At 44.0% G+C, this 24308-nt stretch overlaps 1 protein-coding gene across 3 annotated transcripts in view; it reads left to right on the top strand.

Annotated features, from left to right (window-relative positions):
- NFX1 (nuclear transcription factor, X-box binding 1) overlaps nucleotides 1–20028 on the top strand; it is an 82589-nt gene extending 62561 nt beyond the window's left edge. For 2 of the 3 annotated variants that reach the window (XM_003263421.3, XM_012509010.2), the window contains exons 16-24: nucleotides 149–379; nucleotides 1218–1291; nucleotides 2663–2764; nucleotides 3435–3476; nucleotides 12915–13013; nucleotides 13618–13684; nucleotides 15522–15667; nucleotides 16408–16512; nucleotides 18776–20028. In XM_003263421.3, coding sequence (XP_003263469.1) covers nucleotides 149–379; nucleotides 1218–1291; nucleotides 2663–2764; nucleotides 3435–3476; nucleotides 12915–13013; nucleotides 13618–13684; nucleotides 15522–15667; nucleotides 16408–16512; nucleotides 18776–18848 — 939 coding nt within the window. In that variant the 3' untranslated portion in view covers nucleotides 18849–20028. Of the gene's footprint in view, nucleotides 1–148; nucleotides 380–1217; nucleotides 1292–2662; nucleotides 2765–3434; nucleotides 3477–12914; nucleotides 13014–13617; nucleotides 14186–15521; nucleotides 15668–16407; nucleotides 16513–18775 lie in introns of those variants that run through there. The other variant, XM_030817583.1, reaches the window with a different exon arrangement.
- The last annotated feature ends 4280 nt before the right edge of the window (nucleotides 20029–24308 follow it).

The raw sequence follows: 24308 nt of genomic DNA, 5'->3' as shown, positions 1-24308 counted from the left end.
CACTCCAGCCTGGGCGACAGAGTGAAACCCTGTATCCGAAAAAAAAAAGACAACCCTGCTATAAGTTCAGAAATGTTTAAAGAGAAAGTTAAAACTCACCCCAAATCCCACATGGAGATGAGAATCTGGCTACTTCTGTCTCTCCTAGTTTCGGAGCAACATCCCCTGTCACCTGGTTGATATCTCTTGCGGATTACCCTGCAGTGCCACGCTACCATGTGGGATGCACAAATGTCAGAGACTCTGTCACAAAGGGGAGTGTCTTGTGGATGAGGCCTGCAAGCAGCCCTGCACCACCCCCAGAGCTGACTGTGGTCACCCATGTATGGCACCATGCCATACCAGCTCACCCTGCCCTGTGACTGCTTGTAAAGCCAAGGTGGGTATTTCTGGCCACAGATGGAGCATAGACTGTAGTTCTGAGGCCATTAGTGAATCCAGAACTGTCTACAGTGGCCCCTGGGCATGCATCTTAATCAGGGGTCATTGGTTGCAAATAACCACGAGTTAGAGAGAGAGTAAGTCATACAGGTTTCTGCCTGCCCAACTTGGTATGGCCTTTTGATTCAGCAGGTACCCACTGCCACCGGACCACAGTCTGTGTCTCCCTTGGATCAGATTCTTAATAGTCACTGATTGTTTACTCCATTTATTTAATAAATGTATAAATGTCTTTTGTGCAAGTCAGTATGAGGTGCTAGGGATAAATTAGTGAACAAGAGACCCATGGTTCCTCACAATCTGATAGGACAGATACTCGATTATTACTTAGATAACTAATTATGGCTGTGGTGTCATGAGGGAGTAGTTTAAGCCTTGTGGAGGGTGCTGTGAGAGCAGGTAAATGGGAGGTTTAGCCTGGTCTAAAGGATCAAGTGTGGCCACCTTGAGGATGTGGAGTTGGCTAGGCCACAGTTGGGCCTAGGGCAAGTGTCTGTCTCTGATGGTAAAAACTTCATCCTAGGCCTGCCCCTCCAGCCAGGATTAAGAACAGAGGAGGTTTCCAAAAGGGGGCATTGTGGACGGGGCACTTCTTTCCTAGCATGTCAACAACTGTGTCAGTTTGCATGTGTGGTTAGCTTCTTCCAGCTTGGAGAGTGGCCACCCACTGACTCTCTAGTCTCTGCTATGGTTTAAGAGAGGATTTAAGAGTGAAAACTGCTTTATTCACATGGTTCCAGTGTGCTAAAAGTCGTTCCATGTTCATCTGACTTCAGGTAGAGCTACAGTGTGAATGTGGACGAAGAAAAGAGATGGTGATTTGCTCTGAAGCGTCTAGTACTTATCAAAGGTTAGTGTTACGTAAATGTTAACAACTGATGACCTAGGTGAAACAGATACATGTGTTTTGTTTTGTTTTTAAAGCTAGTCAAGTGAAGCAGTGGGAGTGGAGAAGAAACAAAGAAGTCTGTAACTGGTTGTGATCAGTGAGTTGTAAACACCACTGCACAGATACATGTGTTTATCATAGTATCCTTGCAACTTTTCTAAAAGCTGGAAAGGTTTTTCTGTTTGTTTTTTTGTTTTGTTTTGTTTTATTGAGAGGGGTCTTGCCCTGTTTCCCAGGCTGGTCTCCCACCTCAGCCTCCCAAAGTGCTGGGATCACAGGCGTGAGCCACCACACCTGGCTGGAAAGTTTCTTACATACATTTTAAAAAATCTGGTTTCTCTAGTTCAAAGAAAAAGTGCTGCTTTATGTACCTTGTCTTCCCTAACTTTAGTGTATAAAATAACTTTGAAATTTCTCCACTTCCTCCTTCATCTTTCTCTTTTTCTCTCTTTTGGTCGTATTACATTGTGAGATAAGAAGGAAAGATGTCCTGAAGTTAGGTGAATTGCTTTCACATCCTACCATTTGTCATTGACACAGCCAGGGCTAAGCCCTGTGCTCCTCTGGTGTGAGGGTTTCTAATTGTTCTGTGAGGTATCTCTGCAGCCTCCTGAAGTCTTGGGACCTGTGTAGCCATATAGGGATCTGAGTACTGAGATGGAGGTGTTAGAGAATGAATAGTTTTTTATATATATATATCTCTCTCTGGTTAGATGGGGAGAGGTGCCATGGATATAGGACTTTAAGAGGATGCACACATCAGATTGGCTGTGTTTGAATACCTACTAAATGCCAAGTGTTGCTCTAGGGGATACTGAGGGATTGAGTCACCTCATCGCTTCCCATGTAGCTGCTTTGAATATAATTGAAGAGACATAAATATGTAGGTAGTTCATAGTAGCTGGGCTTCCAAGGCCACACCAGTTTTCATGTGCTAGATTTGCTTTTTTTTGAAATGGAGTTTCACTCTTGTTGCCCAGGCTAGAGTGCAATGGTGCAATCTCGGCTCACTGCAACCTCCACCTCCCAGGTTCGAGAGATTCTCTTGCTTCAGCCTCCTGAGTAGCGGGGATCACAGGCGCCTGCTACCATGCCTGGCTAATTTTTTATATTTTTAGTAGAGACGGGGCTTCACCATATTGGTCAGGCTGGTCATGAACTCCTGACCTCAGGTGATCCACCTGCCTCGGTTTCCCAAAGTGCTGGGATTACAGGCGTGAGCCACCACACCCGGCCTAGATTTGCTTTTAAAGAGGTCTTCTGTATCCCAAGTATAAGGAGGTTCTTGTGAAACTGCAATGCCTCTTTTTCCCTTTCTTTTTTATATTTCAGAATAGCTGCAATTTCCATGGCCTCTAAGATAACAGACATGCAGCTTGGAGGTTCAGTGGAGATCGGCAAGTTAATTACCAAAAAGGAAGTTTATCAAGCCAGGTAATTTTTAAAATACATATATGTGCCTTCTTTCTTCAATTAGACTTCAATTAGAGGGCAGGGATTATTCATTTATCTCAATCCTTCATAGCAGAGCCTTGCATACACAATAAGTATTCAATAGACAAGTTGATGTTGTGACATCCGCTCCATCCCCAATGAATCCTACTCAGGAGATGGCCAAGACTAGAGGAGACTTTTCCAGGCCTCACAGTAACCGAAGGAAGCAGAGACCTATAGGTGTTTAGCTTAACCCATATGAGAATAGAGAACCCAGAGTGGTGGCTGTCTCTGGAGAGGGAGATTGGGCTGTTAAGAGGGGCACCTGTGGAGCATTTGGGGCTGAGCAGCCAAGGAACACTCTGAGGCCACTGGAGGACTCCTAGACCCCATAAGAGAGAGGCCATCCCACCTGTCCTTGAGAGGGACCTCATCCAGCCATTCCTGGATTGGGGTCCCTGGGGAAATGGTATTTCTAGGGCAAGGTTACTGATGGAAACTGAAGAACAGGTGGCCTCACAGGCCTCACAAAAAACATTCCTGGCCTGAGGGAATGTTTTTTGGCAAGAGTCAGCTGTGCTTCCAGGTTGACTGAGACTTCCTTTTCTTGCTGCATAGGAGCTGTACAGCCTGTATTCTGACTTTAATTTTTTTTCATTTGCTTATCAAGGCTGGAGTGTGATGAGGAGTGTTCAGCCTTGGAAAGGAAAAAGTAAGTAGTTGCAGCTGCTTTTTTAATCTCCTTGCCCTTGAGCTCTGTGAAATTAATGGGAGGGAGCAACCCTTCAAACATCAGACATTCACTCAGCACTGCACTGCGTCTTTTACTGTTATCAAAGAGCAAGAGAAATGCCATTACCAAGAATTGAATTGTCTGAAGGATAAACCACTCAGGTGATTTCAGCATATTGAGAAACAGGAGCTGTGTGGTTTTGGGCATGATATAAACATCACATAACACAGCATACTTATTCAGGGACTGGCCAACTTCCTGACTCAGAGATAAGAGGTTTAAAACAATGTTTAGTTAACTTTTCGTTGAAGTTTAGCATACATATTGAAGACTGAAAGTGTGCAGATCATTGAATCGTCACTAAATGAATACAGTTGTGTAATCAAGCACTCAGGTGAAAAGATAATTACCAGAACTGTCTCCTATACTCTACATAAAGGTGAAACTCTATCCTAACTTCTCTTTAGATTAGTTTTTGAACTTTATGTAAGTGATGAAATCATGTAGTTTGTATTATTTTTGTCTGGCTTCTTTCGTTACATTTTTGTGACATTCACTCCTGTTGTTGCATGTAGCAATGCTTTATTCATTTTTATTCCTGCATGATTTTTTTTGTATTACTATTCATTTACCCATTATACTGTTAATGGATATCTTTGTATTAACCATTAGACTATTACAAATAAAGCTGTTAAGAATTCTTTTTTTTTTTTTTTTTTGAGATGGAGTTTTGCTCTTGTTGCCTAGGCTGGAGTGCAATGGCATGATCTTGGCTCACTGCCACCTCTGCCTCCTGGGTTCAAGCGATTCTCTTGCCTTAGCCTCCAGAGTAGTTGGCATTACAGGCGCACACCACCACACCCAGCTGATTTTTGTATTTTTAGTAGAAATGGGGTTTCACCATGTTGGCCAGGCTCGTCTCGAACTCCTGACCTCAGGTGATCCACCTGCCTCGACCTCCCAAAGCATTGGGATTACAAGCGTGAGCCACCACGCCCAGCCCAGAACATTCTTAAACTTGCTTTGCTCTATATTTCTGTACATTTCTGTTGGATATAAGCCAGAAGTAGAATTGCTGATTAATAGGGTTTACGTATGTTCAGCATTAGTAGATTCTGCCAGTATCCAAAGTGATTGTACCAAATTGCACTCCCACCAGCAAAGGATAATTCCCATTGCTGTACTTTTTTGTCAGCACTTGAAATTGTCAGTCTTTTTAATTTTAGCCATTTTGTAGATGTGTATAACAAGATGTCATTGAGCTTTTAATTTCTATTTTCCTGATGACTTAAGAGATTAAGCACCTTTCTTGTAGTTACTGGCCATTGGATAGCCTCATTTTTGAAGTGCCTGTACAAGTCCTTTGCTTATTTTTTTGTGCTCTTTTTGTATTGATTAGTAGGAATTCTTTACATATTCTGAATACGAGTCCTTTGTTGGCTTTATGTATACATTGTGAGTACTTTGTTGCACTCTGTACCTTCATTTTTTACTCTCTTGATGCCTTTTTTTAATCCCAGAAGCTAAAGAACTCTTGATGTCTTTTGATAAACAGAAATTTTTAATTGTAATATTATCCAGTTTATTTGAGTTTCTTAATAAGCACTTTTCATGTCCTATTTAGAAAAATTTGTCTATCCTGAGGCAATGACAATATTCTGTTACTATCTAGAAAGTGTATTATTTTACCTTTCACATTTTAAATCTACAGTTGACCTGTACTGATTTTTTTGAGTATGGATAAGGAGAGTTTACAATTCAGCTTTTTTCCATGCAAATATCCATTTGACCAGTACCAAGATTGTCCTTTTCCCAGCACTCTGCAGTGCCACCTCTGTCATAAATCACATATAAGCCTGGGCAACTTGGCAAAACCTCATCTCTACAAAAAATAAAATAAAATTAGCCAGGTGTGGTGGTGCACACCTATAGTCCCAGCTACTTGGGAAGCTTGAGGTGGGAGGATTGCTTGAACCTGCAAGGTTGAGGCTACAGTGAGCCGTGATCACCAGCCTGGACTATACTCTTGGTGACAGAGTGAAATCCTGTCTCAAAAAAAAAAAAAAAAATAGACCGGGCATGGTGGCTCACACCTGTAATCCCAGCACTTTGGGAGGCTGAGGCAGGTGGATCACGAGGTCAGGAGATCGAGACCATCCTGGTAAAACCCCATCTCTACTAAGAATACAAAAAATTCGCCGGGCATGGTGGTGGGCACCTGTAGTCCCAGCTACTCAGGAGGCTGAGGCAGGAGAATGGCATGAACCCAGGAGGCAGAGCTTGCAGTGAGCCGAGATCGTGCCACTGCACTCCAGCCGGGATGACAGTGCAAGACTCCGCAACAAAAAAATAATAATAATAAATAAATTAAAGTATATCAAATATATATATATGTGAGTCTATTTCTGATCTCATCCTGTTCAACCGCACTAGTATCACACTGTCTTAATTACTGTGCCTTTATAACAAGTCTTAATATCTGATAGTATATATCCTCAACCATGACTCTTCTTCAATATTCTCTTTGATTATTCTTTATTCTTAGCCCTTTACATTTCCACTTAATGTCTTTTTCATTTATTTATTTATTTATTTATTTATTTATTTATTTATTTATTTATTGAGACCGGGTCTTGCTCTGTCACCCATGCTGGAATGTAGTGGCACAATCATAGTTCACTGCACCCTTGAACTCCTGGGCTCAAGAGATCCTCGTGCCTCAGCCTCCAAAATAGGTAGGACTACAGGCACACACCACTACGCCCGGCTAAGTTTTTCTTTTTCTTTTTTTTTTTTTTTTTTTTTGTAAAGACAGGGTTTTACTATGTTGACCAGGGTGGTCTCAAACTTCTGGCTCAAGCGAACCTCCTGCCTTGGCCCCACAAAGTGCTGGGATTATAAGCATGAGCTACTGCACCCAGCCCATTTCCACTTATATTTCACAATTGGCTTGTTATTATAATATATGCCCAAGAAACCTGCTGGGATTTTGATTGAGTTGGTATTTAACTTGTAGATCAATTTGGAATCTTTACAATATTAAATTTTCTAATCCAAGAGGAAGGTGTATTCTTGCATTTCATGTCTTTGATTTCTCTCAATGATACTCTATGGTTTTCTATATATAGATTTTGTAGTCTTTCAGTAGATTTGTTTCTTGCTTTTTGATGCTGCTATAGATGGGTTTTTCTTTTTTTTTTTTTTTTTTTTTGAGATGGAGTCTCTCTGTCGCCCAGGCTGGAGTGCAGTGGCATGATCTCGGCTCACTGCAGGCTCCGCCCCCCGGAGTTCACGCCATTCTCCTGCCTCAGCCTCCCGAGTAGCTGGGACTACAGGTGCCCGCCACCTCACCCGGCTAATTTTTTTTTTGTATTTTTAGTAGAGACGGGGTTTTACTACATTAGCCAGGATGGTCTCGATCTCCTGACCTCGTGATCCACCCACCTCGGCCTCCCAAAGTGCTGGGATTACAGGCATGAGCCACCGCGCCCAGCTAGATGGGTTTATTTTTCTTGTATTACTTGTAATTTTTTATTTTTTTTTCGAGACGGAGTCTCGCTCTGTTGCCCAGGCTGGAGTGCAATGGCGCCATCTCGGCTCACTGCAAGCTCCGCCTCCCAGGTTCATGCCATTCTCCTGCCTCTGCCTCCCGAGTAGCTGGGACCAGAGGCGCCCACCACTACACCCAGCTAATTTTTTGTATTTTTAGTAGAGATGGGGTTTCACCATGTTAGCCAGGACGGTCTCAATCTCCTGACTTCATGATCTGCTCATCTCAGCCTCCCAAAGTGCTGGGATTACAGGCATGAGCCACCGCGCCTGGCCAACTTTTAATTTTTTTTAAATTATTATTATTATTTAATGTGACAAGTGTTTTGTTTATTTTGCTTTTGGCCAGGTTGACATCCTCAATAAAAAATGCAAATTACAAGGCCTTCATTTTAAAGCAAATGCTCATTTTAGAAATGTGTTACAGAAGATATTTATATGCTTCAGCAGTCATAAAAATATATCACAGATTAAGGCAAAAAAATTCTATGAATGGCTTGATTTATTTATTTATTTATTTTGATACAGAGTCTCACTCTGTCTCCCAGGCTGGAGTGCAATGGCACAATTACAGCTCACTGCAGCCTCTACCTCCTGGGTTCAAGTGATACTCCTGCCTCACCTCCCAAGTAGCTGGAACTGCAGGTGCATGCCACCACACCCAGCTAATTTTTACATTTTTTTGTGCCACACCCAGCTAATTTTTTTGTTTTTTTGGTAGAGATGGCGTCTTGCTATGTTGGCCAGGCCGGTCTCACATTCCTGGGCTCAAGCCATCCTCCTGCCTCAGCCTTCCAAAGTGCTGGGTTTATAGGTGTGAGCCACCACACCCGGCTTAAATTGGTATTTTCTAATTGCTTGTTGCTGGTATTTAGAGATACAATTGATATTTATTGACTTATTTAGAAACCTTGCTAAATTCACTTATTTCTGATATTATAGATTATTTTGGATTTTGCATATACACAGTCATGTCTTCTAATAATAGTAATTTTATTTATTTTCAATTCCTGTTTTTTCCTTTCTTTTTTTTTTTTTCCTTCTTTCCAATTCTTAACTTTCATTTCTTCTTCTTACCTCATTGTACTGGCTAGGGCCTTCAGTATATTGTTGAATGGAAGGTGGTAATAAAAGATATTCCTTGGCCGGGCACGGTGGGATGGCTCACGCCTGTAATCCCAGCACTTTGGGAGACTGAGGCGGGCGGATCACTTGAGGTCAAGAGTTCGAGACCAACCTGGCCAACATGGTGAAACCCTGTCTCTACTAAAAATACAAAAATTAGTCGGGCGTGGTGGCGGACGCCTGTAGTCCCAGCTACTCAGGAGGCTGAGGCAAGAGAATTGCTTAAACCCGGGAGGCAGAGATTGCAGTGAGCCGAGATGGCGCCCCCGCACTCCAGCCTAGGCGATAGAGCAAGACTCAGTCTCACAAAAAAAAAAAAATAAATAGATATTCCTGACTAATCCTCCATCTCATAGGGAAAACTTTAAGTATTTCACCATTAAATATGATGTCTGCAGTAAGTTACTTGAGGATACTCTATCAGATCAAGAGGCATGTATTCAATGACTGACAAACTTCCTGATTCTAGCAAAGATTGATTAAATTGAATAGCCCTGCAAAATGTTAATAATTGGAGAATTTAGGTGAAGGGTATATAGAAGTTTATTGTAATATTCTCATAACTTGTCTTTGAAATTTGTTTAAGATAAAAAGTTAGACAAATGCAGACAAAGTATAGCCCTATTTTACCTTGAAGTTTGACTTTCAACAATTTTAATAGTACCTCTTTACATATTAAGTGTGTAGAAGGTAATGTGATAACTAGTAGTGCTGTCCAAATTTTCCTTGGTTTGACCCTTATGATAACTTTCTAGTGAGTGCCGTTCAAAACCCTTGCCCTTTAGGAACCGTCAGTCAGTATTCTCAGCTGTAGAATGTAAATTAGGAGTCCTAGGTATTCAGAAATGCTATAGTGAATACACAGAAGGTCTCCAAACATGGAAATGTACTTTTGGTGGTTGAAAGACATATTGTATACTAGTTAGAGCCAGAGCTCTGGAGTCAGATTGTCTGGATTTGAATCCTAGCTTCACAAATCACTTAGCTATGAGACCTTGGGCAAGTCACATATTGTCTGTAAGCCTTAGGTTTCTTAAAAATCTAGAAATGATGATAATAACAGTATTTACCTTCCAGAGTTGTTATGAGGATTAATACATTAAAACTAAAAATGATACTCATAAAGCTCTTGGCACAAGAGCTTGGCTCATAGTAGGTACTCAGTAAATGTTACTGATTAAAACTAGCTATTTTTGAAAGCCTTTTGAATTTCTCGTCAATCTTGGTGATGACATAACGACCCTTACAGGTTAGAGTCTTTCATAAATACACACAAACCTAAGAGAAAAAAAATGCAAATTTAAAGAAAAGTCCATCTAAAGTTATATCTATATATACACACACATATATACACGCATAAACCTGTGTGTATATGTATGTGTGTATGCATGTGTGTATATCTCTATTGTAGAAATAAAAAACTAGCAGGCCAAATTCAGCCCACAGACAGGTTTTATTGGTGTTTAAATTTGAATTAGTGGCCAAGTAACCAAAACATCAAAAGATCTTCCCCTCGAAATTCTCTTGAAAATTTGAGAAGTAAGCCTCTTTTGAAAAGTTGGAAATCTAGCAGTGTGAACCAGATTCTTGTGGGCACTAAGCTTGTAAGTGACTCCTGGTGCAGTGTAAATGAAAATTGTACTAAGTGCTAAGCTGAAATCTAGCTTTAAAAAAATAAAATAACTTGAATGTTGGTGAGATGCCATGAGATTCAGACACTGATGGCTAGGGCACAAAGTGGCATTTCTGGAGACGACTTACTCCACGTTGATCAAGAGTCTTATGTCCACTCCATGTACCCCACAACTGGAAACATTTTCAAAGCTTTTTGCACAGAGATATTAATTGTGTCATATATAATATTGAGAAACTGAGGAACTGTTAAAGAAACCTAAATGGGAAATGATTAAAATATGGGAACATCATTAGAAGACTATGAGCCATGAAAACAGTTAAGTGTGAAAACAAAATAATAATATGAGAAATGCTAACAAGATAATGCTGGGGAGATGCAAAGAAACAAGGTTTTTTTAATTTTTTAAATTTTTTTATTAAATAAAAATGGTATATATTTATGGTAATACAGCATGATGTGTATGTATACATTGTGGAATGGCTAAATCAAGCTAATTTGCATATGCATTACCTCACATTCTTATTTTTGGGGGGTGAGACAATTTTGAATATAATAATGGCGGCTACTTAAAATTATAGAGAAAGGCCAGGCACAGTGGCTCACACCCGTAATCCCAGCACTTTGGGAGGTCGAGGTGGGTGGATCACCTGAGGTCAGGAGTTCAAGACCAGCCTGGCCAACATGGTGAGACCCCATCTCTGCTGAAGATACAAAAATTAGCTGGGCATGGTGGCAGGCACCTGTAATCCCAGCTACTCGGGAGGCTGAGGCAGGAGAATCACTTGAACCCAGGAGGCGGAGGTTGCAGTGAGCTGAGATCATGCCAGTGTACTCCAGCCTGGGCGACAAGAGCAAGACTCCATCTCCAAATATATATATATACACACACACACACACACACACACACACACACACACACACACATAGAGAGAGAGAAACGTTATAGTGAAGAAAGGGTCCCATTACAGCGGCTCATGCCCATAATCCCAGCATTTGGGTGGCTGAGGCCAGTGGATCGCTTGAGCTTAGGAGTTCAAGACCAGCCTGGGCGACATAGCAAAACCCTGTCTCTACAAAAAATACAAAAATTAGCCGGGCATGGTGGCACACTTGTAGTGCCAGCTACTGGAGAGGTTGAGGTAGGAGGATGGCTTAAGCCCAGGAGGTGGAAGTTACAGTGAGCTGAGATCATGCCACTGCACTCCAGCCTGGGCAACAAGAGCCAGACCCAGCCTCAAAAAAAAAAAAAACAATTAGAAAAAAGGGAACACTTACACACTCTTGGTGGGATTGTAAATTAGTACAGCCACTATGGAAAACAGTATGGAATTTCCTCACATTAAAAATAGAACTACCATATGATCCAGCAATCCTATTGCTTGGTATCTCTACAGAGGAAATCAAATCTGTAGAGATACCTGTACTCTCACATTTGTTGCAGCACTATTTACAATAGCCAAGATATGAAATCAACTGAAGTGGCCAACATGGCTGAATATCCATTCAAAGAAAATGTGGTATATATACAGAATGAAATACTATTCGGCCATAAAAAAAATGAAACCCTGTCATTTGCAACAACATGGATGGACCTGGAGGACATCATGTTACGTGAAATAAGCCAGACACAGAAAGACAGATACCACATGATCTCACTCATATGTAGAATATTTAAAAAATAATATAGAAGCAGAGAGTAGAACAGTGTTTATCTGACTGAGAAGAAGGACAGGGTGGAAAGGGGAGGATGAGGAGAGGTTGGTCAGTGGATAGAAAGTTACAAATAGATGGTAGTAATAAGTTCTGGTGGTTTTTTTTTTTTTTTTTTTTTTTTTTTTTGAGAAGGAGTTTTGCTCTTGTTGCCCAGGCTGTAGTGCAATGGCGCTATCTCAGCTCACTGCAAGCTCTGCCTCCCAGGTTCAAGCGATTCTCCTGCCCCAGTCTCCTGAGTAGCTGGGATTACAGGCATGCACCACCACACCTGACTAATTTTTGTATTTTTCGTGGAAACGAGGTTTCTCCGTGTTGGTCAGGCTGGTCTCGAACTCCCGGCTTCAGGTGATCTGCCCGCCTCAGCCTCCCAAAGTGCTGGGATTACAGGCATGAGCCACCGTGCCCAGCCTAAGTTCTGGTGTTCTATGGCACACTGGGGTGATGATGGTTAACGGTAAGGTGTAGTTTACAAAATAACTAGAAAAGAGGCTTCTGTGTATTCTCACCACAGTGAAATAATAAGGGCATCAGGTGATGGATATGCCTAATACACTGATTTGGTTATTATACAACATAGTATATATGTACCAAAACATCAAACTGTGCTTCATAAATATGAAGCAATGACAATGGGTCAATAAAAATAAAATAATAAAGTAATGTATTATTTTTTATTTTATTTTATTTTTTTAGAGTCTCACTGTGTCGCCCAGGCTGGAGTGCAGTGGTGCAATCTCGGCTCACTGCAACCTCTTTCTCCTGGGTTCAAGTGATTCTCATGCCTCAGCCTCCTAGCAGCTAGGATTACAGGCACACGCCACCACACCCGGCTAATTTTTGTATTTTTAATAGAGACAGGGTTTCACCATGTTGGCCAGGCTGATCTCGAACTCCTGGCCTCAAGTGATCCACCTACCTTGGCCTCCCGAAGTCCTAGGATTACAGGTGTGAGCCACCGCACCCAGCCAAGAAATGTATAAAAATGAAGTGTATATGTTAATGGAATTCTTTACTTTTCAGATTTCGATATTAATTTTAACATTTGTATGTCTATTTTATGTACCTTATCTTTAAACAAAGCCTCAGAGAAAGTCATCCCCCATTGACCATTCTCAGTGATCCCACACCCCCAAACTCCTCTTCCCCAAATAATCTAAGTCCCCAGTGTTCAGCCTATGACTTGCTCAGATCCTTATAGATCTGTTTTATTTTCTTTTATGAAGACAATACCACCTCATGTCCCAAGTTGTTGTTATTCTCTCCTTAATAATCCAGTTTACCAAAATAGAGATAAATAATGTGTAAAGAATTTAGGATATAGTAGGCACTCGGGGTGACAGTAAGATAGTTTCCCTCCCACTCCTTTTATTTGCATACCTCTCTCTCCCTTTCAGGAGATTAGCAGAGGCATTTCATATCAGTGAGGATTCTGATCCTTTCAATATACGTTCTTCAGGGTCAAAATTCAGTGATAGTTTGAAAGAAGATGCCAGGTACGTAACTTGTTACCTGCTTTCTTAATTGTGGCTTGTCAGAGTGTTTGGTCTTTTGAGATGTCATAACTAATATGTACTCCTCCTGTGATTAAGCCAGTTCAGGTTTGTTTGTTTATCTATTGTAAGAGATTATGTGCTGTTTAATAAATACCCTTCTCTTGGTTTCTCAAAACTGTCCCCTTAAAGAACTGAACTTGGGTAGGGTTGAGACAAGAGTTTGGGTGGGGCGGTGGTAAGAGTTTGGGCCTCCCAAGGGCTGGACTAGACTAAATTGGAGGATCTCTGGGCTTCATTCCACCTCTGTCCACCCCAGTCTCACATTCACATGCGTTCCCACTTGGAGCTATAACAGCTCTTACTTTTCTCCTGGAGTCCCTGGCCCTCCAGTGGCTATTTCTCCTTTCATCTTCTCATTTCTTATATTTTTCTCTTTTGTTCTTTCTTCCGTCACAGTCCTCCTTCTGTTTTCTGACAATTCCTGATCTCTGCAGTTTTTCTGCTAGCATTGTCTATTGTCTCCACTTTACAGGGAGAGGATGGGTGAAAGGGGTTCTCAGAAGGGCAGGGACAGACAAAATTAACTGGTGATTTCTCATTTCAGGAAGGACTTAAAGTTTGTCAGTGACATTGAGAAGGAAATGGAAACCCTCGTGGAGTCCGTGAATAAGGTTGAAGTTGAAACATCCCACTGGACATTTCTCTAAGGCCAGCTTGATGAAAAAAAAAAAAAGCAATCAAGTCCTGGAAACACTGTCAACCTAGAGTAGTTGTAGGAAAAAGTCACAACTTCTTTGAGGATCCTTATCTTTCTCAAAACACAGCCATTGTAACATCTGTGGAAGCCTGTCCTGGTTCAGGACAGTTGACTACAGAAAAGATCTACAGTCGGCCGGGCGTGGTGTCTCATGCCTGTAACCCCCGCACTTTGGGAGGCCAAGGCAGGCAGATCACTTGAGGTTGGGAGTTCTAGATCAGCCTGGCCAACATGACGAAACCCCATCTCTAATAAAAATATAAAAATTAGCTGGGTGTGGTGGCGGGCACCTGTTATTCCAGCTACTTGCAAGGCTGAGGCAGGAGAATTCCTTGAACCCGGGAGGTGGAGGTTGCTGTGAGCTGAGATTCTGCCACTGCACTCCAGCCTGGGCAACAAGAGTGAAGCTCCGTCTCAAAAAAAAGAAAGAAAGAAAGATCTGCAGTCAGCTGTAAGTAAATGCCAGGCACGGTGGCCCACACCTATAATCCCAGCACTTTGGCAGGCTGAGGCAGCAGGCGGATCACTTGAGTCCAGGAGTTCGCGACCAGCCTGGGCAACATGGCAAAACCCTGTCTCTACAAAAAGTAAAAAATTAGCCAGGTGTGGTGGTGCACACCTGTAATCCCAGCTACTCAGGGTGCTGAGGCAGGAGGATTGCTTAAGCCCGGGAGGTCAAGCCTGCAGTAAGCTGAGGTTGAGTCACTGTACTCCAGCTTTGATCTCCAGCTTGAGATCCTGTCTCAAAAAAAAAAAAAAGAAAAAAAGAAAATGCTGGCTAAGTGCCTAAGAATGGATGAAGAAACTCTGGGTGAGGGGGCTCAATAGTGATAGTTGAGTGACTGTGTGGGACACTTAGGAAGACACTCTAGCCCCTCAGATCTTTGAAGGGCTATTGTATGCCAGGAAAGCCCACTGTTCTTTATAATTCCAAAGGCAGGAATGTCCCCTTTGGGAAAGTTGTGTGACTACAGCTGGAGAGCAGTGGGATAGACTCCTTCAGAGGAGGGAGACCCCTGTCCTGGAGGTGGCCAGGGATGTCACAGAGGTAGCTTTAAGTGAAAAGGTCTGGAGTTTAGTCAGAAGCCCCCAGCGCTGCATTGGCTCCCTCCTGCTTCCATCAGAGGGGACTGTGAGTAAGGACGAGATGGCTGCTTTAGCCCCTGTATCTAATGCTGGTGGTTTTCCTTCCCAGTCTCCTTACCCTCTTCCCATTCCCCTCCTTTCCTCCCTTCTGTTACCACTTCCCAGCAGAATATTAACATGAGGGAGAAAATGGAATGCATTGTTCCTCTCCTAATTAAGAAACCCAAACAGATATGTTTCTCTGCTTGTGTGTCTGTATCTGAATACTCATGATTTTTAAAGTAGAACATACTTTTAAAGGAAATAATATTTTCTTGTTTTGTAAGTATTTAGTCATTTTTAGGGAATATCACCCACTCCCCAGTTATGGAACCCATCAGGAAGAACCATTATACTGTCTACCTAAGTCGCAGTTCACGTACCCTTTGTCCCTAACCCTGTCCAGCTGCTACTGTTGTGGCTCACAGAGTAGGTGAAAGAAGTGCATCAATGCCCATCTTCCCAAACTCCTCCAGGCTTGCTTGGCAGTTAGTAAAATGCTCTGTGCTGTGGGCCTCTAAAATCACCTCTTATTGATCCATGCAATTCTTGTGTGGTAAGATTAGTTGTGAGCATTTTGTTTTCAGAGTGATATGATCAGTCAGTCATCTTTTCCCTCAATACAGGGAAAGAATACTAAGAAAAGCCACAGCTTCCCTCCCATGAACAGAGACCACCGCCGGATCATCCATGACCTGGCCCAAGTTTATGGCCTGGAGAGCGTGAGCTATGACAGTGAACCGAAGCGCAATGTGGTGGTCACTGCCATCAGGTAGGTCAATCCCGCCATCAGAGGAAGAACTCCTAAGCAGGGCAAACTGGACCCAAGAAGCAGGGTCTGTCAATATTTGTCTTTCTTACTACCACTCTCCCTCTTGGAAAAGTAGAAGGAAAATCTGCTTCTCTGGCACTTCCCAGATAATCTAAAGGCCTGAGCCAAAGAGCAAAACCTATGCCTCGACCCACAGGGCAGATGTACTCAAAATGCACAAGTGTCACATCTACCTACAGTCATAGCAGATGCTGGAAGCAGCATTTCTTCAGGCAAGGGGGCCTGCCCATCATATCTGCTCTTTTCTCCTTCTGTCTCCTGTTCCACTGTCTGTCCTCTCCTTGGCTCTGTCCTCTTGGCATGGGGAAAACAGAAAGAATGCTGGACTCTGGTTTGAGGCACCCCCTGTGAATGGTGTTTTTGCCATCAGAGGAAACTGAAGCAATAATGTGGCCAGGAGGGGACAGGGAGGACCTAGGATCACTCTCAGAACCTGGGAATAGGAAGAACTTCCCAGTGAAGAAAACAAGTCTGACATGAAGCAAGCCACAGGCCTGGCATAGGTGGGTGGAAGGGACAGGGGGTTAAATGCAGGTGGCCATGCCTGAGAGCAGACAGTTAATACCAGAGAGTGCTCAGTAGTGTCACAGTGCCAAAATCAAGGGCTGAGTTTCTAGCTTTCTGTCCATCTCCACAAACGATTCTCACTTTTCAATGCTTGATGTTTTGACTTTTGTCAGGGGGAAGTCCATTTGTCCTCCTACCACGCTGACAGGTGTGCTTGAAAGGGAAATGCAGGCACGGGCTCCACCACCAATTCCTCATCACAGACATCAGTCAGACAAGTAAGATTCTCCAGCTGCTTTCCAAGGGGACCTGTCTGTCTAGAAAAGCCAGCAGGGGCTGAATTGTCCTGAGCTGCACCAGCCATTGGTGGCCTCTTCAGGCCTGGCCTTGGGGTACCATGTTCAAATATGTAATGTTTAGTTGGGGTATCAGATACGTTTGTTCCCACCAGAGGGATCCTAAGTTTGTTTGTAGTGCTTGATTCTAGAGAGAGCAGTCACTGGACATAATTTCCATAGTGTGGATAGTGACACTGGGAAGTGGATTCAGTCTGTCATACCAGATGGTTTAAGACTGAAACATCGTGTAGTTAGGAATACTTACTCTGGGCCGGGCGCGGTGGCTCACGCCTGTAATCCCAGCACTTTGGGAGGCCAAGGCGGGTGGATCACTTGAGGTCAGGAGTTTGAGACCAGCCTGGCCAACAAGGTGGCTACTAAAAATACAAAAAAGTAGCCGTGTGTGGTGGCAGGCACCTGTAAACACAGCTACTTGGGAGACTGAGGCAAGAGAATCACTTGAACCTGGGAGGCAGAGGTTGCAGTGAGCTGAGATCGCGCCACTGCACTCCACCCTGAGCAACAGAGAGACAGACTCCGTCTCAAAAAAAAAAAGAATAGTTACTCTGAAGATGGAAGTGGGTGTGGGGGTGAGAATTGCCAGTGACAGGGGCGGATGGTACTTTCTTGTTTTGCTCTGTCTACTTCTATATGGTTTGAATAATTTTTATAACATATTCATGATTTAAAGAGAAAAGAAAACCAGGTTGGCAAGGGGCAAGTCTGCCAGGTGTTTTCTCAGACAGGAGCAGGGAAGGAGCTCTGAGAGTTGGGGGACTGTTGGGCTTTATTTGGAGAAACCAGAATTGTGGCCTGAAACCAACTTTAGAGCACTAGCCCCAGTTGTCCAGTTGTTTGTCACTTGTCAGGGAGAGGAAGGGAAGGCAGGATGGTGCTCCTTCCCTGCTGCCCTACTGTAACTAAGGCAGTGTGTCTAAAAGTTACTTCAAAGCCCAGAAGGGGAGGGGTGCCTACTCCTGTTCTGGCTTTCCACAAACAAGTCCTAGCAATACCTCCTCTGTGATTCCTGCACAAAACCTCTGGAAGGGTGGTTAGGGCAGTTTACAAGGTCACCATGAAGGTCACAGCACTTAGTGTTCCTGTGGGACTGGACAAGAAGACAGCTAGGTGTTGCCCATTGAGCTCAGACTCAGCCAAGAGCGTCCTGGTCCCCAGGACCAGCCCTTCTCCACCCCTAGGAGCCAGGTGTCCTAGGTTCTGGTCAGCAGTCTGCAAATCCATATGGGCGGTCACTTTGGAAACATGAGGGGTTTTCTCAGAAACTGCCACAGTTGGGTCCAGTCCTGCTTAGACACAACCATGTGGAGTTATTGGCCCGTTTATCCCATGCTATCTTTTTTTTTTTTTTTTTTTTTTTTTTTTGAGACGGAGTCTTGCTCTGCCGCCCAGGCTGGAGTGCAGTGGTGTGATCTTGGCTCACTGCTAGCTCCGCCTCCCGGGTTCACACCATTATCCTGCCTCAGCCTCCTGAGTAGCTGGGACTACAGGTGCCCGCCACCACGCCCGGCTAATTTTTTTATTTTTAGTAGAAACGGGGTTTCACCATGTGTTAGGATGGTCTCAATCTCCTGACCTCGTGATCTGCCCGCCTCGGCCTCCCAAAGTGCTGAGATTACAGGCGTGAGCCACCGCGCCCAGCCATCCCATGCTATCTTTTTAAAAACCCTTTGCTTGCTTTATTTTTGTATAAAACTCTATTATGGAAACTTTTTAGAGTAGAGAGAATAATATTACTATCATAAATGCCTATGTGCCCATTACCAAATTTCAAAATCACCAGCTCAGTTTGTCCCACTATCAAAACTTCACAAGTGAGATGCTCACTTGACTTAAGCTGTTAACTGAGCATTCGTTGAACTGTGAAGGCAGAGTAAAATAATCATCATGTATGAAATCCTGTAAATAGATTGTGAAAGGTTATCTCTAAACTGTAAAGTGTAAATAGAGAATTTGTTATCTCACAGAACAAAATTCCCCATGTAATATGTAAATCTAGAAAGAAACACAAAAGTTAAAAAAATTATTCACAAAGGGCAGAAGTTAAAAAGTAAGACTAAAATAAAAATAAAATAAAATAAATGTTTAAGCTTCACAAATGGTAAATCAGCTGATCTTTAACTTTCTGAAGTCCTGTGTCTGTTTCCCCTAAAGAAGAAAAGACTGATCATTCTTTGTTTTTCAGGAATCCTGGGAGCAGTAATTTACAGAAAATAACCAAGGAGCCAATAATTGACTATTTTGACGTCCAGGACTAAGAAGATCACGATGCACTTAGATAAAAGAATGATTAGGTGTAGTGGAGACTTATTTGCCAGCAGATAAATCATGCCTGTTCCCCTCTGCCTGGCAGAATCAGTCTCACATACTGTCTTGTACTGACACATCCAAAGCATGAGTGTGTCAGAAATCCCTTGTCTATTCCTGTCTGTATAAAGTGTTTCATTATGACCAGATCTCTGATTGTATGGTCACTAGGTATGCAATCATGTATTCAAAGAGGCTCTTCACACCATCACTGTGATTGCTCTGAGAGTTGGGGGACTATTGGGCTTTATTTGGACAAATCAAACTTTTAGCCTGAAACCAACTTTATGTGACTAAGTCATAGCCTCAGTTGTCTCAGTTATTTGTCCTCCTGAAAATGCCTGAAACATCAGACAGACATTGCTTGCTTTACCCAAACTGAGCAAAATCTTTTGGAGCACAAATGAATTTCTTAGTCTGAAATACCAAATAATGAATTGGTATACCATATCTGGAATCACACATGTTATCTTAAACCCAGCCATTATACCTAAGTCTTTTGCCAAAACCTCTCATAGGTATATCTAGCTGAACTTATTTTGGCATTTCCCAATGTGATCAGTTCTAGACCTAGAAGGGGATCAGGCTGCTTTACAGAACTCTATTTCCTTAAGTCCCTGGCACTTCTCATACCACATCACTGAACCTGTTCAGTAACAATCAGTTTGGCCGTCCCCCATGATGGTAGGAAATATATAGAGCAAGTTCTTCTGCCAGGTTCACACTGTGGTCTCTGAACTGACCAGTATATCCCTAACTCCTCTTTGATAGAGAAAGAGTCTCACATGGACAATTGTCCTGTGTTGCTTTTCCCTAGGCCTTCAGCAGCCATATTGGCTCTCCCTGCCTCTGAGCTCTGGACTCTGTTTGAATATTCCAAGTAGTATAGGGACAGTCCAGGGCATATGCCCAGCAGCCCACTGGAGGCATTCTTCAGGCTCCTTTAAGTCAGGTGCATTGATAGTTCCATTAGTATGACCCTTGCATTGGCACCCCTCCAGCCTGGAGACCAGGCTTCCAGCAACTTCCTTCTGCCCCAGAGCAAGCCACGAGTCCCAGAGCAGTAGCAGGAGACTTGAGAAGTAGAGTGACAAAAACAAGCACTTAATTAAATTACAAAATTTAACTTTATAGGGCTGCCTTTTGGTGTTTTTATTTCTCTTCATTTTTTTCCTCAATCCTCCTCCTTCTGTAGCAGGGCTGTCCTTTGGTCCTTACCCAGTCTGCTTCGAAAGGGATCAGGTACAGCAGCAGGAACAGGCGACTGGAGGGAAGTGACACAAAACAAAACCACCTCTACCTGGACCCATGTAATGCAGGTCAGTGGCCCCACACACAACAGGAAGCCCATGAGCATCTGTTACCTCTTTCAAGCAGTGGGTTCAGTAGGTAAACAGTACGTGTGAGAGTTTCTCAGAATCAGCAAAAGACAGGAGACCTGATTTCACATTCTAGCTCTGCCACATAACTTGCCGCTTGATGCAATGAAAGTTTCAATAACCTCATTAGGGTTGTGAAGATTAAAGGAGTAATATACCTGGAGGTACCTGATCCATCATAGATGCTCAAAGTTCATAAAAATGATACTTAGTATCTAGAAAATATGTACACATCTTCCTCCATAATACTAGCCAAGTAAAAGGTGTGGAATGCTAACCAGGCCTCTTCTGGTGAACATTTGCATGCCTACCCTGTGCCAGCCTTGTGCCAGGGCTGTGGGAAGCAGATGCAGCCTGGTTTCGTACATTTAGTAATCCAGGGAGGACACATGTGAACAGATGTTCTCAGTGGAATTGGCTGGTCTGCCACCAGTAGGTCATTAATCGGTTATTAAAAGCTGAAGAGTCCTAAGAGGAATATTTTGTGAAGTTGCGGTAGAAATGGGTTAGCTCTGGGGGTGGGGGCAGGACATGTGGGAAAGTGAAATGGGAGGAAGCCATTTGAGCTGAGGCTTGAGATGGTAGACTGCCATTTGGAGGAGGAAAGAGGCACATGCCGAGAGAAAGTAAACAGCAGGAGACAGGACTGGGGGAATGGTTAAGGAAGGGTTGTCCAGAGCAGGCAGACAACTAGGGGGACAGGTGATGAGGCTGGAGAGGTGGACAGGGGTCAGCTCATGGAGAGCCACAGGGAGTGACAAGAATTCTAAGCAGAGTGGCATGGCCAGATTTAGGATCTAGACTAGGATTCGCAAATGTTTTGTGAAAAAAGATCAGATAGTAAATACTGCAGACTGTGAGACTTATAGTTTCTGTTGCAGCTATCCAACTCTGCCATCGTAGCGTGAAAGCAGCCGTAGACAATATGTAAATGAAAGAGTAAGGCTCTGTTCTAACGCTTTATTTGTGCACACTGAAATAAGTTCATATGATTTTTATGTCACAAAATATTCTTTTGATTTTTTTTCCCAACTATTTATAAACATAAAAACCATTCTTAGCTCATGAGTTGTGTAAAAACAGGCAGCAGGCTAGATTTGACCAGGAACTTTATTTTACCTACCCTGTCCTGGAGCAGTCCCTCAGGCAGAAGAGTGTAGAAGGGATTGGAGGGCTACTTGGAGGCAAGAAGCTCAGCCAGGAAGCTGCAAAAGTGATCCGGGTGAGAGAAAATGAGGGTGATGGAGGTTGGCACTGCAAAGAGGGAAAAGATTCAGATCAGGGAGGTAGGATTGGATGCCAGAGGTTAGCGGGAGAACTAGCCCCCATCAGATCACCAAGGGGATCCCAGGTCTCCTCAGCAAGGGGAAGCTGCTTCTCGTAGCTTTGGTGGATTCCTCACTGAGCAGTGGCACTGGACAAGAGTGTACAGGAGCATGAGCTAGAGGGAAAGACCCCTCTGCCTCCACCACCCCATGCATGGAGGGAGGGCGCCAGGACACCAAGCTGTTGCTCCCTGAGAATCAGGTGGTAACTTCTCTCCCTGCTCCCACACTCTCTTTCAGCGGGAGAGTTTTTATGGGCCAGAGCTTTCCAGAGACCAAATTCTTCTCTCTGAAATTCCCTCTGGCTTGTTTGGCAGGGCCAGCTGCTCTCAATAGTGTTACCTGCCTGGCATGCAGTAGTGGCTGTGTGCGGGACTGTGGAGATGAAAGCAGGCCCTCCTAATTGCAGGTCTGTTGGCCACAGCCCTAGATCCTGTCTTGGAGAGGCCAAAGAAGGTGGCAGGGGAGGAGGAGGAGGAGTGTCAGTCTTGAGGGAGGGGGAGGGGCAAAGACTCGCTCACTGAGTCCTATAGATTAAGGTTTGGGGAAGAATCCTTCCTGTGTAGTGCTAGCCGTCTTTCTTTGTGCCTGAAAGCCTGGAGACCTTGTTCCCTAAGGAGAACCTGCTGATGTGCCTCCTCTTCTAAAATCGGTGAGGGATGGCCAGGCCAGCTCCTTCACCACAGCAGACCTGCCTTCCTCATTAGCCTTCCTCACACACAAACATTGGAAAGTTCGGCCTCCCTAACTTCCCACATGGCCTCAACACAGATGTCCCATACCATCTCCCATGGCTCAAGGATCCCCAGGGGCTTCTCTAGGCCATGTCAGTCCCTCAGCCTACAAAGGCCAAGCCCAGAAGGAACAGGTTCCCTGGGGTCACACCGCCACACTAGAAACATCCTGTACCAGGAGGGAGCTGAGTCCTCAGGACAAGGGGAGCTATTTTTCCTCCTGGCTTCCCCAAACACAGCTCAGTGGGAAGTCCTTCCCAGTATCCCAGGCTCCCTTCAGCCCAGGTTTTGCAAGGTCATTCTTCATAATGCACAGCCTTCTGGGAGAGCTGTCTGCAGAGAATCCAGCTGGACAGCTAGGATGTCTGTGTTGCTGCCTCAACTCACTCTGTCCCTGGGCAGTTTGGGCATCAGTTTCTGCATCTGTCAGGTGAGATAATGGTTCCTGCTCATGTGCTTCCCAGAGCCGTCCTGAGGGTGGTGGGTAGACAATGAAAGTCAGAGATCAGGAGAGTCTCCCAGTGCCACGTGGCATCTCAGTACAGTCAAACCTCTGGAGCCCATACCAGGTCCAGCTCTCAGAGAATAGCTCTTGGGGAAGAGGGAAAGGAACAGAGCCATAGTCAAGCTGCTCAGACAAGGGCCAGGGTTTTGGTCACCCCCACTGACACTCCCCTCACTAGCTTCAAGCTTGACACATCAGTGAGGGAGTTGAAAGTCCTCATCTGCTCACATTTTCCCAAGAACCTTTTTTAACAGTAGGTAACAGCTATTGAGCACTTAATGTGTGCTGAGCACCACAGCCATCTCTTACTCCTCAAAGCCCCATGAAACCAGCATGGTGGCACACATCTGAGCTACTCAAGAGGCTGAGGCAGGAGAATCGCTTGAATCCAGAAGTTGTGCGAGCCCAGGAGGCTACAGTGAGCCACGTTTGCACCACTGCACTGCAACCTGGACGACAGAGCAAGACCCTGCCTCCAAAAAAACAAAGGCCAGGTGCAGTAGTTGAGGCCTGTAATCCCAACACTTTAGAAGGCTGAGGCAGGAGGGGATCATTGGAGCCCAGAAGTTCAAGACCAGCCTGGGCAGCAAAGTGAGACCCCGTCTCTACAAAAAATACAAAAATTAGCCAGGTGTGGTGGCATGCACCTGTAGTCCCAACTACTGGGGAGGCTGAGGTGGGAGGATTGCTTGAGCCCAGGAATTTGAGGCTGCAGTGAGCCAAGGTCGTGTCACTGCACGCCAGCCTACACAACAGAGAGAGATGTCTCAAAAAAAAAAAAAAAATCCCCATGAAGTATGTATTCTTATTATCCTCATTTTACTAGAGGGGAAACTAAAGATCAGAGAAGTTAGGTCACTTGCCCAAGATCACTCAGCAAACAACCAGTGATCTGAAATTCCTCTCAGGTCTGTGTCTTTGACAAGAGCTGTGTGAATTGCCCCTGAAACTGTCTTAAAATTGCCTTGGAATTGGGGCATTTGTACAGCTCCTCTTGGAGTTCCTGGGGCAGAGTGGCCCAGGTCAGTGCAAGGGGGAGGGAAGTTTACACATGTCCCAAAGCAGAAAACACCCGTTAATCCCCAACTCTTGCACTAGAAGACAGGGCTTTTTCTCCAGTGGCCACTAGGGTGCAGTATGTATCCCTAAACCCGGAGCCTGGGGATGGGGTGGAGGAACGCTTACACTTTGCCTCGGGAAAACTCTCTTTATTTAAAACTCTTTAGTAGAGTTTATAACCAATATTTTCAAAATTTGCCACATTTTCGTTTCTTTAATATTATTTTCTCTCCGCTAGTTGATATACACAGTATGGGCACCAGGGAAAAAAACAACGCACACAGATACTGAAAGTTCGGAAGGAAATTCAAGGCAGAGAGGGAAAGCAGCTGCAAAGTCTCTGAGGTGGCAGCGCGCTATACAACTTGAAGGAACAGCAAGGCCGTCAGGCTGTAGGGGGGTGATTGAT

This window comes from Nomascus leucogenys, chromosome 8, assembly GCF_006542625.1.
Source record: "Nomascus leucogenys isolate Asia chromosome 8, Asia_NLE_v1, whole genome shotgun sequence".
NCBI classification, from domain to species: Eukaryota; Metazoa; Chordata; class Mammalia; order Primates; family Hylobatidae; genus Nomascus; species Nomascus leucogenys.
This window is presented reverse-complemented; position numbering and strand designations above follow the sequence as displayed.